General features: G+C 39.8%; 2 protein-coding genes across 2 annotated transcripts; both read right to left on the bottom strand.

The window, feature by feature from the left end:
* Positions 1–160: 160 nt before the first annotated feature.
* Positions 161–6442, bottom strand: tomm40l (translocase of outer mitochondrial membrane 40 homolog, like). The gene is made up of 10 exons (XM_028597622.1): positions 6360–6442; positions 5038–5249; positions 4790–4857; positions 4451–4543; positions 4246–4347; positions 2818–2923; positions 2526–2648; positions 1740–1816; positions 1499–1601; positions 161–1026 (listed from the first exon to the last, which is right to left on the bottom strand). Exons 2-10 carry the CDS (start codon positions 5246–5248, stop codon positions 887–889), a joined length of 1023 nt encoding a protein of 340 aa, XP_028453423.1. The 5' UTR covers position 5249; positions 6360–6442; the 3' UTR covers positions 161–886.
* A 1092-nt stretch (positions 6443–7534) lies between these two features.
* On the bottom strand, positions 7535–19039 carry LOC114568136 (probable ATP-dependent RNA helicase ddx6). The gene is made up of 13 exons (XM_028597543.1): positions 18880–19039; positions 16100–17186; positions 15914–16018; positions 15381–15510; positions 14993–15139; positions 14649–14743; positions 14376–14498; positions 13780–13908; positions 13017–13133; positions 12785–12848; positions 12578–12679; positions 11918–12137; positions 7535–11828 (listed from the first exon to the last, which is right to left on the bottom strand). The coding sequence occupies exons 2-12, from the start codon at positions 16340–16342 to the stop codon at positions 11923–11925; spliced, it is 1470 nt and encodes a 489-aa protein (XP_028453344.1). The 5' UTR covers positions 16343–17186; positions 18880–19039; the 3' UTR covers positions 7535–11828; positions 11918–11922.
* Positions 19040–19621: the final 582 nt, after the last annotated feature.

Raw genomic sequence — 19621 nt, 5'->3', positions numbered from 1 at the left:
ATTTTAGTCAGGATTTTGGGAAAGATAAATGGCGTGGAGACATTACTGGAAAGGTTTCTTATGTTGTTCCCCCCTATTTTTGTGTAAATTGAAATCATTCAGCACAGTTTTGGGGTGTAAAATCTTTATCTTAATAATAATAATAATAATAATAATAATAATAATAATGTTCCCTTATCACAGTATCTCACACTCCAGCAGAGACAAGATCATCTGAAGGCAACTACCAAAGACATACAGTTTTTTTTGTAAGAAATGGTATTTATCAGTTTCCAAGAGGTATATACAGGTCATATATACTGTTCCACATATGTATGCAACATAAAAAAGGCAACAAAACAAGTGATGGATTGTGTATGTGACATGCAGGACAGCACACTTCCTTCAGATAGCTTGTAAACTTGTCTGTAACCAATAAATCACCTTTAAACAAGCAAATGACAAGGATTTCATTCACCGCACGCCAAGACAGATTTTACAGTAAAAAAAAAAAAAAACAAGAATTAAATTCAAGACCGGAGCAAAGGGCTATGAACTCAGTGAATAAAACAAAGTAATTCTGTAATGTCTCTTAACGTGTTGAGTCTTTCTCCTGTCTATTGGTTTGTGTCGAGAGTCCACAGTCAACAAATTCCCGACCAATCACATTACTGTCTCACTTCTGATCATTCCATTAATTAATCTTACAGGATTAAATGCAATAAATTTACAATATTACCTTCTATTCACCACAATTGATGAAACCAATAACATGATAATGGCCGAATCGAGCAGATTGAAGTGATGGGACACACAGTGTTGTACATGGCATAGTCTGCTTGTCCATAGTGGGTCTGTCTGTTCCGTGCAGTCGGTCTTCAGAGCAATAACCCGCTGCTCCGTCAGTCTAACCGATGGTGATGCCAAAACCGCACTGGAACTTGTTCTTGCGGTGGTTGAGGAAGGTGCAGAGAACCAAAGAGAGCGGCAGCGGGAGCAGCTTCTTTTCTAACGTTGCACCAACTACCCAGTTACTGTCTACTGAACCTTGAAGAGGAGCAGGAGACAGAATATTAGATTTCATAAAGAGTGATACAAACAACTGCAGACATGTATGCCTGCGCACTGTCCCGTTTATCATTTGTATAAAATTAAAATTCCGTGGTAATATAACAACTTCTTTCTGAGAATCTTTCATTATTTCCTCTTGGAAAACGGTGCATTTTAAATCAATTCAAAAATATACACATACATATAGACATTAGCCGGGCAGTGTCAAAGTGCAGCCCTGATTCCTGAAGGAACAAGTCTCGCCTGGATGAATAACACATCAGGACACAAAATGTCCAGTCGCCTGCTGCTAAATTCTAACACTGGCTTGTAAATTCATCAACTATGATTTTCCAAGTGACTGCCTTTTTGGTTTTCCTCTGTAATCTATAACAATATATAATACTTGGCTGCTAGGAAAAGTAAAGACTTTGTTTTACCTGGAATAAAGAGTGTATACACATCGTACCTTTAAACAGTAAATTAGCTTTAGGCACATCTAGCTGGTAGCCAAACGACACGCTGGTGTCCTGCATGCGGGTGCTCCCCTCAAACTCCACACCGAGCTGCAACTGTTGAAGAGCAGCAGACAGTTAGGTCCCGATGAATGCAGATTTATGAGGAAAAAAATAAATAATAATTTGCAAACGGTTTGCATTGTATTTTTAACAGAGGCTGACAAACAAACGAGTAAAAGGCAACCAAGTTACCTGCTCGTTGGCTTTGTGATAGTACGAAGCATGAGCCCCCGCTGAGCCGAGGGTCAACGTGGCAATGTAGTTACTGCCTGTACAGAGGAAGGTCAAGTCAATACTGGTTTAACCAAATACATATTTAAAAAAAAAAAAAAAAAAAAAAAAAAAAAACAACAACATAGTGTGGACTCAACAATAACCTCACGAGATCAAGGGGGCAGGTTTGAGACACAGGCAGCGCAGTTGCTTTTCACCGACTGCAAGAGCCAGGCGGACCCAGCCTGGGCATGCTGGGAAAACGCCGGCCTCTCAGCTGATCTAACAGCTGATTGGTTCAGAATCGACTCAACATGACGTTTTATGTAAACTTTTTATTGATTTGGAGGGATTTTAACTGCTATTAGTCTGATTTAAAGGCTTATTCTGTACAAACCACATGTGCGGCTGATAGTTACATTTAGAAGTCAGAGAGACTAAATCTGTTCAGATCACGGATCATCTACAGTCTGTTAATTAAAATCAGCAACAGATCGCATGTAGAGCATTTTGACAGCTACTCGGTCATAATAAAATCAACTGGAGACTGTGTAGGAGCTGATATATGGGTCTGATAACATTTTATTAAATCGGAATAGGACCACCAGTGTTTCTATGACTTCCTGTTCATCCTGAAGGCTGCTGCAAACAGTCCGACTTGAGAGCAGATTTTTGTCACCGCCCCCGGCTGCTGCCGCCTGCTCTCGTCCACTTTGCAGGCGAGGCGCAGTTCATCTCGAACAAGCCTAAAAACGTGCGTCTCACCTGTGTATCGGCCGACGAAAGACATCACTGTGCCTTCCTCCCCCGGCCTGCGGTGGTAAACCAGCTCCCCTCCCAGAGCCAGATCCGGCGTTATGGACTGGAGGTAGTGTGCTATAACAATACCTGACAGGTGCACAAGAAACAGGTGTTCAGGTTCAGAACTAATCTTTGTTTTGGTTTAATTAGGAGGTCTATTTTCAGAAAATTAAAAACAATCCTAAAATATTTAAAAAAAAAAGGACAGAGAGTAATTTTAGTCTTTGGACGACAAAAGTGAAGACTGAAGACCTACCCGAGCCGATAAGGACATCTGGGTTTACAAGTGTCAATGTTGCAGTAAAATCTTCCCCCTTAATCTCCGCATCGCCTTGCCAGTTCACAAACTTGTGTTGTTGTGTCTGAGGACATGACAGAGTTTTACACAGTTAGACAAAGTTAAATTTACGGTCCGACTGATACTGGATTTTCAAGGGCGATACAGATATCTTTATTTTAAAATGTCACAATCAGTGATGCCACGTAACACGTTACTTGTAACGCGTTACTCTAATCTGACCACTTTTTTCAGTAACGAGTAATCTAACGCGTTACTATTTCCAAACCAGTAATCAGATTAAAGTTACTTATCCAAGTCACTGTGCGTTACCATTTGTCATTTTCCTTAGTAAAAATATATATTTTTGCTTTCTTCTTGCGTCTCGGGGAGTGAAGTCACGTATGCGACAAGTCACGTTTTCAGCATGTGGACAGGTCACGTGTACCACGCAGCGACACAAACGTAAACAACAATGGAGGGAGGAGAGAGATGGAAAAACATCCAGTCGCTATTTAGAGTTTGTGTCGGCTAAAGACGGCAATATTAAGGTTGGTTGTACACTCTGTGCTGGTGGCGACAAAGTGCTATCTAGCTACAAAAACACTACGTCAGATTTGAAGAAACATTTGGAGTCGCAGCGCTGCAGCCAAACTTACAGAGCAAGTCCCAGCAGGTGGAGCGAAGCAGAGAGGAAGTCACCTACCACCCAAACAACAAAAGCTGGACTTCGGTGCAAAACCAGTAAGTGGGGGAGAGTTGAAGAAGTTGGTCGGGCAGTAGGCCTATGTTGTAGCAGAAATGCTGCCCTTAAACACGGTTGACTCGCTCTCTTTCGTGCCATAATGAACCAGATCCTACTACTGTCAACGCCGAGCTGCCTCACAGTAAACCGGTTGTCATTTTTATGTTGAGGCTGTAAGGGTGTTGTCGGCAGTTGCTGAATGTAACTAATAAAGTAACTTGTAATCTAACTTTGTTACTTTTAAAATCAAGTAATCTGTAAAGTAACTAAATTACTTTTAAAATCAAATAATCTGTAAAGTAACTAAGTTACTTTTTCAAGGTAACTGTGGCAACACTGGTCACAATGATTCATCAGCGGGTAATTATTGTTATTTATTATTTTTACATCAATACAAACTTTGAATTGTGTTGTTCCTAAATTTGGTTAAATATATTTTTTTTTTAACTTACTGATCCCAAGATACAATTACAAAAAAAACACTACAATTGGACCTGCCAATTTATCGATCTAGCGACAGTTGACATAATGCACAGTGAGAGAAATCAGGAAAAACTTAATGGAAATAAACTGTCAAAGTAAAGAAATATAACGGTACCAACGGTATTAAAGTTTTTTATAAAAAAAGGTCCAACAGGGGGGAAAAAATGTTTGAGCTTTACCTGGAAGGCCAGTTTGGATCGTATTCTGCTGGTGACCTGGTGGATGATCTGGGCATTAAGGCTGCCACTGTTGTCCATGTCTCCCACCATGATTGGAAAAAACTGAACAAAAAGACCATTTGTTTCATAGTTTATATATATATATAAAAAAAGAAAATATAAACATCTTACAGATAGGATTCACAGTGACTTTACTGCAGCATACCTCTGCTGGACCCATCTGCTTTGTTCCAACATATGTAGCACCAAACCTGTAGGTGGAATCTCCCGTGGTGCTCAGCAGCACAGTGTGATTCACCTTAAAGAGACACAATTCAAAATATACCTTTTAACACATTTGCAGTTCACTTACTTTGGTCTGTTCCACACTGGACTTCAAGTTTAAGGCACACAGATCAGACTAAAACCTTATAGAAAAACTCAAGCTTTTGAGAAATACTCAGGCTTTATTTTGTGCATCAGTTTGTCAAAGGGAAATGCATACAAGGCAAAATGTTCCAATTTCTGTTGGTAAAAATCTGATTTAAAACGAAACTTGACTGACCTGGAAGTGGTTGCTAAGACCCTTGTTGACAACTAGCCTGACACCTTCCATCTGCATAGGAAAAACCTCTGAAGAAAAACACACATGCAGTTAGATTTAGAAAAGACAAATAAGAAAGCAAAACCAGGTAGTACAGGTATATCATCATAAATTATTTTGTGCATAATTATCAGAAGCAAGACTTCTTAAACCTAGACTAAAATTACTTCTCTTTTTTTTTTTTTTTTATTATCATTATCTCCATTTACCTTTACACTTGCGATGACACTCCTCAAATGCACCCGGGTTAGGCAAAGAGCTTTCTGCCTCCTGCTCCTGTCCTGCCCCAGTAGAGGGTATAACTGGGGAGAGTGGAGGCATCCCAAAGCCTGGTGGCACCGTCAACCCAGGGGCAGCAGCAGCACCGCCAGAGGCAGGAGGTGGAGGGTTGGGGGAGCTGGCAGCCAAAACACTGCCCATTCTGGCAAAGAGAAATTAGGGGATAGAGCAAACGAGAGGGTGAGTGATTAGCCAAGAGGCTGTTGGTAGTACCATTGAGTATTAAGGTCACTGACACAGCAGATAATGGTAAAGCGACGTACTTTAAGACAATAACCTGATCAAAGTAGTGTAATTGATGCAGGCAGGCCAGATAATCCAATAGTGTAGAGCTATTTAACACGTAAAGTTGTAACATTTGGGAATACAACAGACAGATTTAAAGAAAAGAATCCGACAAGCCGAGGCTAAGACTACATCTTGACCATAACCACACAAGACGTATAATACATAATATAAAGTATAGTGGATGCTATGCTTTACATAATGCTTACCAATAGCTTCATTAGACCTTCCACGCCTGGTTAACGCCCACATATTTCAAACTCAACATGTACAATATGTTATCACTGATGCCAATTTTTGGCTAATTTTGACAGCCCTAGTCAGATATATCCAAGCTTTCAGAAACATCTGATGTTGACGTGAACGCAATCTGCAAGTCAGAAACTGGTTATTAAATGAACTCATATAACAAGGACACAACACACACCCTGATGACATCATCAGGGTTTATATCCCAGTTAGCAAGTTTCTCTCTGAGCAAAAGAAGACAAACCTGTGCCACAGGCCTCAGGCTAAGGAATACTTCCCATAAGGAGTAAACGTATCGTGTATGTGTTAGTACCATCGGTGGAGGGCCCCTTTAACCTTTCACACAGATCATGTTCATTCATACAAAGACAGAGCAGCAGCAGGTAAGAAAGACCGGCTAACAATAAGTAACAATAACGTTATGTGATGACGATAAGTAAGAAAATAGTGATCGCTAACTGCTGTCGTTATTAGATGTAGCTAATGTTTTGAATGAAACCTGCTTCAGCTACAGGGCAGTGTGGTAAGTGGAAGTTAGCTAAGCTAGCTAGCTTCCAGCCAGCAGCTGACAGCCTTAAAACAAACGGTTGCTGCCGGTGAAGGAAAACCAAGATCGCTTTGTGAGATTTCAACTGCAGAAAAAACCAACTCATGAGTTAATATGTTCACAGTTAAACCTCTTGTTACACAAAACACATAGCTAACGAGAACTACTCACGTTGTGATTTCCAGAGGACGATGCAGCCGGAAGTTGAATCCGGTAGCACCAAAGAAGAAGAAGTGGGTGACGCTAGGGTCCCTCCTATTTTCTCAAGACACGTTGCAATTGGATGACGGCCCATGATCCTGAGGAATTATTGGCTGAAACACCTGCCAGGTAAACATCTATTCTAACGCTATTGGCTAATCGACGTGCAGTCAGTCGCAGAGGGGCGGGATGATTAATTCTGGGGTTAACGATTGGCGGAGAAATGCAGCCAGTAGAGCGGGTGTAGTAAAAGGTTATGAAGGAATTCCTTCAAGGTCAAATGGCACCCCGAGGGTCTGTGTACACTGCAAAGTCATAACGTTAACAACGTTGACACACAATAGCGCCTCTTTATTTATCCAGCCACACAGCAGCAGCTTTCAGGGGCCACAGAGCCCCACTGTTTCCACTGAACAGCCTAATGAGGGAGTAGTGTGCACACCTGTGTACAAAGGTGAACATATTATGAGTGGAAAGCCACTAACAGGGGACTGCTAATTAGTCATTTATATTGTGCATTTGTAATGGATAATCCAAAAGTATTTTATATTTATTCAAAGTAAAATATGTAAGGTTTTCAGATTAGATTTGGACACAGAGTCCATTTAAACAAAGCCGCAAGGTTAGGCTACATAATACTGCAGGACCAAATTGATAATTGCAGTCATTTGGCAGAAGCTTTTTTTTTTTTTTCAAAGTGAAAATATATTGAATGTATTCAACCTGTAAGCTCATCCGTTCCAAACAAACGGCTAAAAAAAGTAAGTTCAGTGCTACTGTAGAAGAACTCTAGTGGTGAAAATTCCTTAATAGTAATGCAATTTGTCAAATTACCAAAAGCCAACTGACACACAGTAAATCTGGGGCTTTTGGAGCCTGTTTTGCCCGGTAAGTAATCCATCCTTACGCATATGCCAGGACAGAAAACCTGCTCCGTCTGAAATACCTATGCCCAGTCAGAGATTTCAGTAATTCATAGAAAATGTGCTATTAACAGACAAAAACACTGGTTATGGTCCTTTAAAGCTTACATGGTAAACCATTTACACAATTACTATATATTATAATTATTGTAAGACACCTAAAAGACCACATCATGTAATTAAATAATATGACAATGTAATAAAACAGAACACCTGGCAGCGTAAATTTCAGTTCAATTTATTGAATTGTAGTACCCCTGCATGTATTTCCACATTACAACAGTAGAGGACAGAGTGATCAGCACTCTTTAAAATACCTAGTACGTCTTTGATGCATTTTGTAAGGAATGAAAGCAAACATTTTTTTTTCTGGTACCACCCAAGTTTTAGTCTAATGGTATGAAAAGGAAATAACGGGATAAATAAACACGGAGTCTGGTTTTAAGTTAATACAATTGAAGTCCAAAATGATGTTACTCACTTGAACATGGTGCTGATGATTGTTTTAGGAGAAGCAGGGCCACCAAGGTACCAGTAAGAACAGAGAAGACTGAACAACTCAAAAAGGGTTGTTTTTTTATAAAGAAAATGTTTAAGAATGAGTCATCGAATGAACCAACATTTTTGCGAGCCAATTTAGAATCAATGTATTACCACTCCTTCCTATTCATGTTGTAAAGAAAATCCTGCCATTACAACTTTTTCCTCAGCTACATTAAAACACAAAACAATTTGAGAGCCAATTTAGAGTCTTAACACCACTGTTTCCGGTCTATGTTGCAGGGGAAATACTACTGTGACTTATCCCTCAGCTTTCTACATCAATTCTGCTGAGTTCATTACATTTGGCTGAAATGGCCTGACGCGTGGGTGAGTCTACATTAGTGCAGCAAATTAAGAGATCCAATTAAATTGAGCTATGCACAGTATAGATATTAGGGGCAGTTCCGCCATTAATACTAGTTTTAAGTCAAGACGATTACCGTTTGTTTTTATTTCCACCAATTTAGAATGTAAAGAATCCCAAAACTGCCTTTTTACCCAAATCCCCACCATTTCATTTTTGTAACAGTTACCCTTTTTAACCAATTTTGACAAATATCCCTCCCACTCCTGTCAGCACTCCTGACTCCACAGGCCAGAGTGCGCACACACACAGACAGACAGACAGACAGACAGACAGACAAAGACGTCTTAACACCAGATGAGAAAAAATTAACAGAATCACTCAACAGTCATCAACGGCATTCATCATCACCTCCTTTGTGGCCACTGATGCACAAGTTTACTACATTTTATTTCAACTCCGGTCTTGATTTTCATAGCTGCAGTCATCCGTTGGATTGTGTATGACATAACGGTTGTTCTAACAAATAGAACATATGGCTGGAGCTACAAAAAGTTGAATGAAGTTGTAAATTAGGCTACTTTTTCTTTTTAGGAGTTTAGAGATTTGGGTGCCAATTCCAGGCAAAAGTCTGGGATGACATCTAATATTTGACAATAGCCAGGTGGCTTTTTCAAAAAAACATCCCTACCAAGTCTTGATAGATTCAGCTATAAATGCGCAAGCTTTGCTGTTATTTGGGTCACAAAAGAGATCATGGAATGACTGTCAGGGACATAAAAACATAGATAAAGAACAGAAAAGTGGAAATTTGTCATAAGAAATTAGATTTAAGTCCACAAACTTGAGCTCCTGGAGGACGATAAAGATGGTAAAGAAAAAACTAATAAACACATCCCTGACAACCGTAAACAGCCATACTGATATTTAAGACATCGTAGACCGCCAACAAAAACACAAGACGACGAGTCTGCACATGAAAACACAGAAAAAAAGGACATCAATTACGCTTACATGCAGCCTCACTGTTAACGGCAGTTTTATTCTTATTCCAAATTATTCACATCCACACGAGTAACTAGTTGGCTCCCGTTTCTCCAAACCTATCCAATTTTCTGGTTCAGTTGAAGCTGCATGTAAATGTAAGGATTCTTAACAAAAACTCTCACAGCTTCAAACATACAGCTCACACTCTCTCCCTTATTCAAACACACAGCCACAGACAGCCACACACACAGCCCTACACACACACACACACAGCCCTACACACACACACACACAGCCGCATACACACACAGCCACACAGCCACACACACACTTTGGTTTTGCTTCAATGTAAATCCTGAAAATCTATTTCAAGAGAAAAGAAAAAAAAAGGAACAAAAATGTCAACCTCCTCCACTCATGAAGCAAAGTATTTTCTTTTTTGTAATTGTAAACGACTAGTGTAAACAATGAATCATTTACAATTTTGTGTCCTCAAAATGATTCATAACACCTCGTATATAGATTGCCCTCGTGGAAAATGGATTGAGTTGCTGGAAACTAATCAAAGCACTTTGATCGCGGTCACACAAACACACGGTGGCTCTCGAGGATCAGCGCTCCGACGATTCCCAGAAACTCTCTCCGTAGAACTCCGCACTCGCTCTGGTACTTAAAACACTAAGAAAACAAGTATGGTGGACTTTTCAGGGAAAACAACTTTAAATCAAAGCTTTTGTCTTTGCTTTAAGTACCAGAGAAGGAAAGATTCAAGATGCCCAAAAAGAATCTTAAAAAAAAAAAAAAAAAAAAAAAACACGACCTTGGCTTCTGCAAACCCACCCACAAAACCTTCACGTTAAAGCCTCACAGTCCCGTCCCTCCCCTCTTCAAACTGCTTTAAGCAACATCAAAAATAAATCTTAAAAGCAAAAATACTTTCTTTTTTATGTCTTTTTTCTATCGTAAGTGATGCTCTGTAAAACGGGAGGACAAAAACAAGTCACAGCTGCCTGTTCAGAGATGCTACAATTTTGCTTTCAAAACACAAAGCCCCCCCCCTCCCATTGTTGTTATTATAAAACACAGCTGTGATGGGGAGGAAGAAAAGGGGAAAAAAAATAAAATAAAAAAAAGATCTTTGCTGCGGCAAAAAGAAAACTTTTCTAAATTTGAGTCGTGGTTCAACTGAAGGTCAATGTGCTCCTCTACAGACCGAGCAGGTTCATCACCTTGTAGTCGGCGACACCATTTCACATCCAGTACATCATTTCATAAAAGCAAAGCCTGAAGAGGAGTTTCTAATGCAACAGCAGCAATACAGATGCAAGAGCTTGGCAATCCACCACTGGGCTAGAGAATGTTCACATTGGCAACTAATACATTCACCAACTTCCATTTTGTCACGTTTGGGGGTTTAAAAAAAATAAATAAGAGAAGAGTTTTACCTTGGATTTGCTCCTGTAACTAATTCCACACAATATAACTGAATCTAGGGGAAGGAAAACAGCAGGAAATTCAAACTATAGTTTTGCACCAACTTCTACAAAAACAATGTATCCCTTGGACCTGTTGATACTTAATTGTGTATCAGCTTGGTAATGGCAAATGTTGCTATAAAAACTGTTCTGAACCAGCCTCTGATGCATTAGTCCTTTGCTGTTGCAGCATGCAGGAGTGGAAACGTCTTCTTCATCTACCAGCTTCAGTGGCCGATGGGTTTAGAGTATTCACCAGCCCAATAGGATTATTTTAATGTAAAAGAACTTCCAAACTAAAGCGGTCTGCAGGCAAACTCACCAGCATCTCCCGTGCTGTTTGCGTGGTTGCAGGCTAACATCCATGAATCAGTATGGGGGCTTGTGTCTTTAGCCGTCTTATCGTATTAACTCTGCTCATATATTATTCATAGTAAAAGGGAGAAACAGTCACGCAGTATTTAAATAAAGCTGCCCTTTTTTTTTTTATTGCAATGTTCACATTAAAAATAAACGTTCACATTCAGGATGGTTTTTTAGGAGTTTGAGCCGTGTTTCAACACATCTCTCAGCAGGAGAGGGTGTGCGATTGTTGTCTTTTTTCCTTGCATAATGGATGTTTAAATAAACTAGGGTTACTATTAAATTCACCATATTTGTGCTCGTACTCTGCTGCATGACAGAAGACAGCAGGCTATGAATGGATGAGTGCACATGGCAGTAAGTAAGGCACTTAGTGACAACAACAGTGTAAGTGGACAAAACGATGGCTGGTGTAAGTGCACCATTGTTACAGTAGCAAGAGAGCGACCTCGCTGCGGATAATGAAAACTTTTTCCAAGAACGACCGGTTCAAAACAGCTTTGATACACATTTGCTCTGCGGTCTGTGTTTCAACAGCAAGTGCTGTCTAACCAAGATAAATCCTACAAAAAATATGCTTTGCTCATATACGCAGGATGCATTTGGTCCATTCTGAGTTTGGTGCAAAACAATATAGTTTCTTAATTAATAAAAAAAAAAAAAAAAAAAAAGAATGAGGCAGCTTTCTTTGAGGAACAGGTAGGGAAATGCTTAAAAATAAAAAATAAAAAACAGCCTTTACATCCATTCAACAGGCTCTGAAAACAAGTGAGAAATGTAAAACTGAAGAGTTGCCTGAAGCCTGTGTGCAAGCGCTGATGTCTGTGCAAAAGCCCGGTGTGTCCTGGAGGGGAGAAGAAACTCAGGTTAGGAAGGACGGGTCTTACATCTTTAATGCAGTTAAAGTCTAAAAATGATCTCAAAGCATCTCACCTGGTTTAGGTGCTGTCCTGTTTGCGTCCTGGTTTCTCCTCAATCTCCTCCACATCACAGTCGGCGCCGGACGCGTGGAACTCGGCCACGTAGAGGCTCTTGTCGATGCTGCTGGGAATGGGCTTGATGTCGGTCACCAGCTGGTCTTCGATGGCCTTCAGGTTGAAGCGGTCCTCCGATGTGATCAGGTTGATGGCCAAGCCAAGGTGACCGAACCTCCCTGAATCAGAGAAGAGCAAGAGAATATGTTCAATATAAAAATTCACTTTCTCCAACCATCATATATTTATTTCATCTATTCCTAACCAAGACTTCTTCACTGTAAGGGTTTGTCCTAATTTATCATAGAATGAAAGACAATTCAGATCCTGCGCCCAGAGGTTACCGTCGTGAAGAGCAAACGGAGCAGTTGGAGATGTATTTAGGTCATCATCCCACAGGAAGAACTAGTACACACGCTGCTTTATGCATCGATTTTAACAACTTGTATTAAATTAAAAGAAGCTACCGATTCTTTGTGCAGGTTTACTTTCATGCTTATGTTAAGCATGATTTTTCTTTGCATTTCTTGTCTAAATATAATAAAAAACAGTTTCCACAAATGAGACAGTGAAGCTTTAATATAATGAAGAAGTGCACATTGAGGGGTGAATAACATACCTGATCTTCCAATACGATGGAGGTAAGTCTCAGCATTTTTGGGGAAGTCGAAGTTGATGACTACGTTAACAGCCTGGATGTCAATACCCCTGGTGAAGAGATCTATGGGGGGGGGGAACAATAGAACATTAGATTTAATCTCCGACAGCCACTGGGTAAGTTTACATTCTCAGTTTTGAAATGTGCAAGTATACAACAGAAACTCACCAGTGCAGACCAGGTTTCTGCATAGTCCATTTCTGAAGTCATGGAACACTCTGTTTCTGTATTCCTGAAAACAAATAAGAACCCTTTGGCAATAAATATTTTCACTCAAATCATATTTGAAATAATCTTGTAGCAAAACAATGGCCATCTGAAAATAGAAAAAAAAAAAAAAAAAAAAAAAAAAAAAAGGAGGATAGAGGCAACATTTTTCGCCATTGTTTCTTGTCCGTACCTGCATCATTTTAGCATGGATGTAGAAGCAAGAGTAGCCCAGCTGAGTGATCTTCTTGGCCAAGAGCTCCACCCTCTGAGTGGAGTTACAGAAGATAATCGACTGGTTGATCTGAAGCTGTGACAGAGCGAGACAAAAAGAATGTTATGGATCACTGTATCAACATTGTGACCAGCGGTGCCCTGCAATGTCATGCTGCGTCCTGCTGAACCCTGCTGCTTCGAAGTCACTGTTCCATTATTAATTTGACTATTATCGCCACTGTTCATCATATCCCCAACCGGCCCGTCAGACACCGCCTACCAAGAGTCTGGGTCTGTCCGAGGTTTCTTCCCAAGAGGGAGTTTTTCCTCGCCACTGTCGCACTGCTTGCTCTTGAGGGAATTACTGTAATTGTTGGGGCTTTGTAAATTATAGAGTGTGGTCTAAACCTACTTTATCTGTCTTAAGTGTCTCGAGATAACTCGTTATGATTTGATACTATAAATAAAATTGAATCGAAATTCAAAATTTAACCTGTGGTTTGATGCTAAATTGACCAATTTAATGTTGAAAGAGGAATTAGAACAGGTTGTTAGAGATGTTAAATCCCACCCCTTGGGATGCAACCATAAATAAGTAGACTAGACTTTCAACAACTAAAAATGCACTACTGTACTGCCACTCATTTGTGTTTGCACCACTGCAATATGAGAAGAAGTGCCTTTGTGACTGCGAGTCTGGCAGGTTAAAAAGCATGGATGGTGAATATAGAGTTAGTCACCCTGGAGAACAGTGTGTTGAGGCAGTGGACTTTTTGCCTCTCTGTGACGTAGGCATAGTATTGAGTAATGCCCTTCAGAGTCAGCTCCTCCATCAGGTTTATCTCATAGGGTTTCTGAAGGTGCTTGGCCTACAGCAAGGACACATGGGAGAATAAATAGATTAGAGTGTGCATTTAAAATCTCAGACAGCAAGAAGACGGCAGAATTATTACAAATGTATAAGCATGAAGGACTTCCCTTAAGTAATAAAATGTGTTTCCGTTTGGTCAGTTTGTTTTGTTGATTTTGCACCGTAGGGGTTTATTAGCTTGACTTAACTGAAATCAGAAGTATTTACATATTATGTAGTTTGCATGAGTGCATTCCAAAGGACATTGTACAAGACTTTTACAGAATCTAAACAATCAAATCCTGCGACTGTTGGCTGAATTGCTTTAGACGAAAGCAGCCCTGGAAAAGTATACAACAGACAAACACAAACACAGATCTGGGCACAGTGTGAGAACAGCTTGGTCTGCAGTGTGAGCCAAGTGGCGCCAAGTGGCGCAGAGCCATCGGGCTGGCTGAGTGGTGCAGCAATTAGCCGACTACTCACCATGAACTTCTGCACGCTGATTGGGAAGGTTGCAGAGTAGAGCAGGATCTGCCTGTTCTTGGCCAGGAAGCTGATGATATCCTCGATGAGCACCACAAAATCCTGAGACAGCAGCTTATCCGCCTGAGAGGAAACAGACAATTTAACATGGGGCAGGCAATGCTCGGGTCTGAAAAGAAATTGATGAACATGAAATGAGATGCCTTGACAACATATACTACTGATTATTATGAGCAGATTTAAGTAGTTTTGTTGATTTTTATTCATGTTTACCTCATCCATCACCATCATCTGGACTCTATCCACTTTTGCCACTCCCTTTTTTATCAAGTCCAGGATCCTACCAGGCGTGGCGATGACCACATGCACTGATGTGGAAAACATTGGGAGAGATTAGGTTAAACATTGAAATATGATGATGATGATGATGATGATGATGATGATGATGATGATAATGATAATAATAATAATAATCATCATCTAGTATTTGTACCATTAACCTTGTTAAAGTGCAAATTGTGCACTGTCAAAAAAAAGAATCAGAAATCCATAAGCCAGCACGCAGATTGGATTTACTCATTTGAAGTGGGTCAGTGAGATACACGGTGGCTTCTTACCAGTCTCATCCAGACGCATGATGTCATCTCGCAGGTTGGTGCCCCCGGTGGTGGCCATGACTTTGACTCCCCCCAGGTGTTTGCTGATCTGGATGGAGATCTGGCTTACCTGCAGTGCCAGCTCACGGGTGGGCACCATGACAAGTGCTAGGGCATTCAAATGTACATGTTACAGAAGCAAATGTAAAGTGTAAAACTAACATGACAAAACAGCTTACAGACTATAGAAAAGACCTGAGGGTGTAGATAAGGTAGTAAGGGATGAGGAGACAAGAGAGGATGTATGAGAGAAGGAGAATAAGCATGATGACCAAAGGGACCAAAGTGAGGTTGATGGTAAAGGATGGAGGATGAGGATTACTGTATAAAAATACAGGCAGCGTCTCACCCTGTATGTGGTCCTTTTTCAGGTCTATTCTCTCCAGCAGTGGAATGAGATAGGCTCCACTTTTCCCTGTTCCATTCTTAGCCCGAGCCAGAATATCCCGTCCAGACAGGGCGATGGGAATGCTCTCCTCCTGCAAGGAAAGAAAAATATTATCTTTAGTCTCACTCTGTGACTGTACTGTAGTAGCATAATGCTGAAATAATAATTCTCTCTCTCTCGCTCGCTCTCTTCTATGAAAGGTTTGTGTATTTAATGCTAACAAGCACTAAACTAGAGCTAAAAAAAAAGTTCCAAAAATATTTAATCTGCAAGACAAACTCCTTAAAACTATAGCCATGGGATATCCTGGTCACCTAGTGGTTTGGACGCAATCCAAAAAAACGGCAACATCCCTGGTTTGATTCAACAAAAGGTCACAATCTTCCATTTAAATATACAAAGAAAAAGACTGTAGTTAAAGTAAAGATACTAAAGGCATGATGACGACATTAGGTTCATCTGGTTAGCAAATACAATTTGACAAAAAAACATACCTGGATAGGGGAAGGTTTCTCCCAACCCATCTCAAAGATGCCCATCAGGAGCTCTCTCTTGAGACAGTAATCTTCAAATTCATTCCCCTTGGTGGACGTCACATCCTACAGTAGATACAGAATGCTTAGGAATACAGTAGAAAACTAGTTTTAAGTTACGGCAAGAGAAAACAAAGTTTGACTCACTGAAGTTTTGACCCTGGTGTCTTTGGGAGGGAGCTTTAGGCTCTTTTTCCAGTCATCTCCAAACTTGATGCCTCCTCCATCCTGAGCGGCACCGCCTGCTATCTGGGGTGCACCCAAAGTCTTTCCTTGAGTTGTGGGGGCTGGCTGGACCGACGCTGGTTTAGTCTGTCCTCTGAGCTGCCCATTCTGCTTGTTCAGTCCCATGACAACTGGGCCAATGTTTTCTGTTCTGGCCGTTGCCATTTTTCCTGTTTTCCTTCTTCTTCAAAAGTATTAGGTTTTTGCCTCTTAGGTTTCTCTTTTTAAAAATTCTCTTCAAAAGTAAAAAAGTTTAATAAAGCATTAACAAACAATATTTTCTATTCTTTTTAAGTCCAAAGCTTTTACAACAGAAGTCAATTCATAGTATTTACATATACACATGTACGTGCAGTTCGGTCCCCTTCAACAACAGAGTGACTGACGTACAAGAACAACCCAAAAAAAAAAAAAAAAAAACAACAACACGTTTTTACACAAGAGCTCTTCAAAATGAAGAGAAATTTGCATTCATATGCAAGAATATACTTGCCCACAATATAGAAAAATTATATGTGAACAAGTATCAAAGCGGTTAAAGTCCTGAAATAGAACAACTAAGGCAATCTGAACTTGGGGAACAGTCTCTTCACTATAATCTTAGTTCAATGCTTGAACTTCTGTTTGTAAATTGAACAATATTTCCTCTTTCCACTTTGAGTCCATAGAGTTGCTCAATATCCCTGTCCTTGAAAAAACGGATGTCCAACTTTGTACAAGTGTTTCCCCAAAATCATAGTCCGTAATGCTCTCCGTTTATTTCCACTGTGTGGATATATGTCACTCCACTGTGTGAAAAAATTGAATTCACAAATACAAGGGGTTTTCTAGTCCAAAGCCCAAAAGCTTTCCACCCCTTTTGAGTCTCAGTGTGTGTTTCTTTTTCTTTCTCCTCCAGGTGTTCGACCCGCTCTCTCCTGACACCACGGGTCTTCAGGTCGGTGTGCGAGTGTGGCCGTGATCAACCCGCTGCCTCCTCAATGTCAGCCAACAACTCAAAACTTGTAACCTACAAAAAAGTCCAACCAAAAAGGTTTTAGAACAAACCGTGAGCAGCTGATTAATCACTCAGGTAACAGACAGAAAACTGACTCCAATCTGGAACACATCAAATCAAATAAAAAGATTTATATGGTTTTCTCAGATTTATATCATGAATCTAATTCTAAGATCTTTGAGTTGGGTAAATCAGACTACAAGTAGGGCTCAAACTAACCATTTTCATTATCACTTCATCTGCTGTTTACCATTTCTTACCCATCTGGTCTATAAAAATGTCAGAAATTTGTAAAATTAATTTCCTAAAGCCCTGTCCAACAGTGACAGCTAACCCGATTCGGTTTATGATCACAAACAAAGAAAAACAGCAAATCCTTACAACCGAGAAGCTGGAACTGGGGGACTTTTTTTCTCAAGACAGACTAGCATGATTACTCCATAATGATAATAGTTATCAATTAATTATATGTTAATCACCTCATAATTTTAGCTCTATACATAAGCCAGTGGTTCCCAACCTTTTCAGCATGTGACCCTTACAATTTTATTTTTTTTTTAAATGTGACTTACCATTACACGTTGAATATATCTAAGCTGTAAACTGTTGGCCAATGAGAGGTGCTCCTTTCTCAGCTTGTTTACTATGAACTGTTTTATAGGCCGATAAAGATAAAGCAAAAAGCAAAATATGCAGCTATTATATTGCTAATAGTCACACAAATTTTATCTTGTGACCCCTTTTGGGAATTTTGACCACAAGGTTGGGAACCAGTGACAAAAGCGATTTCATTTCAATACATCACTTTTTGTTTCTGGTAACTTGTGATGGGTTCTTGTCATTGCTGACATTTTACAGACTAAACAAATATTGACATTGAGCAACATTAAATATAGTTTGTTGCATTTTAAATAACAAACCTCGCTAGATCTCACAACAGTGAAAGGCTTTAGCAGCTAATTCGCTAAATGGTTTGGGTTAAGATTGCACAGGTGAACTTGCCAGGTGGAAATCGTCTGAGGCCGATTAGTAAAGACCAAACTGCCAGGATTTAAAATAAGACTGACCTAAAGTTACAGAGAAGACTCTAGGTCTGACAGAAATACATTTCATAATTACAGTATATATCGATTGTCAAAAACGGCAAGTCGGTCAAAGCTCCTGATGCTCTGTCCATGCTAACTGTTAATTTCCTTTCGGCTAACGTTAGTAGCTCAACTATTCGTGTTTCGATTCAAATAAACGTCGTTATTTCCAAACCTTTTCTGCAAAACACTTAACATTTATTAACGTTAAAGTACCAAATATGTATGTGTGGCTGTGTTGGGTCTTCCTTTATTAATCAATAACTTAACGTTAGCTACCTTAATGCTGCGTCTCAGCTGAATCAACAGTAGCACCGCTGGGTAAGCCAGTGTTAGCTCTAAGCTATCAAACCGTTACGCCGTGTCAACACTTGCGGACTTTTTATAGGCTTTTAACTAAGAAATGTGACAATATGTGTGTGTGTAAAGTTTAGCAACTTTGGCATTACATGTCGTTACAGCTGCGTTCTTTGTAATATTATCGTTAACTGGCATAATTAGCAAGCTCGTTAGCCGCAGGGCTAATTTAGCACTCGCTAACGTTAGCTATTTGCTAACCAGTCACAACAACTCGGATGTTTTTTACGGAAATTAGACGGTTCAGTGTCACGCAAACTTACCTTAGTTTCTTTGATATTTTACAAGTGATACTCAGTGTGCGATTGATTAACTGCTTCCTTTACAATTCGCTTTAATAACAGATTTTTACTTGAAATAAATCGCCTCTATTGTGTTTCTTTTTGCTTTAAATCAACATGGTCGCCTTCTTCTTCGTCTTCTCTTCCTCTACGTCTCTCTCTTGTTTATTACGTGGCACTCTACAACGCTACTGCCACCTGCTGTCACACGTGGTTATTGCATACATTACTGTATATTGTACCATCTATGGCAGTGGTTTCAAAGTGCTGTCAGGGGCTCCCCAACACAAATAATTAATTTTCACTATAATTCTATCCTTAAGTAACACAATGGCAGAAAGTATGACAATTTTTCATTGATTTTGTACACTTTCTATAATAAAACATCTAAGAGCGAAAATCCTATCAGATGGGGGGTCCATGGTCTAATTTGTGCCAGTTTAGTAGTCCTTGACATGAAAAAGTTTGGGAGCCACTGGTCAATGATACATTATGTGTTATGTTTGGGTTTGAAATGTGTTGCGATTTGGTTAGTGTATAGGAATAATAGCTATTGTCTTAACGTGAAACCCAATTGAACACGTTATTACATAATACATGCTAAAAATAACCTACATTTATAAAATGGCTTATTTAATTACATTTCTGAGAGGTTTATCAAGTGGCTGCACACAGAACAAGCTGTGCAGACAGAGGAGGTAACACTCAGATTAGCTGCTCAGAC

This window comes from Perca flavescens, chromosome 14, assembly GCF_004354835.1.
Source record: "Perca flavescens isolate YP-PL-M2 chromosome 14, PFLA_1.0, whole genome shotgun sequence".
Taxonomy (NCBI): domain Eukaryota; kingdom Metazoa; phylum Chordata; class Actinopteri; order Perciformes; family Percidae; genus Perca; species Perca flavescens.
Note: the sequence above shows the minus strand (reverse complement) of the source record. Positions and strands in the feature narration are given on the sequence as shown.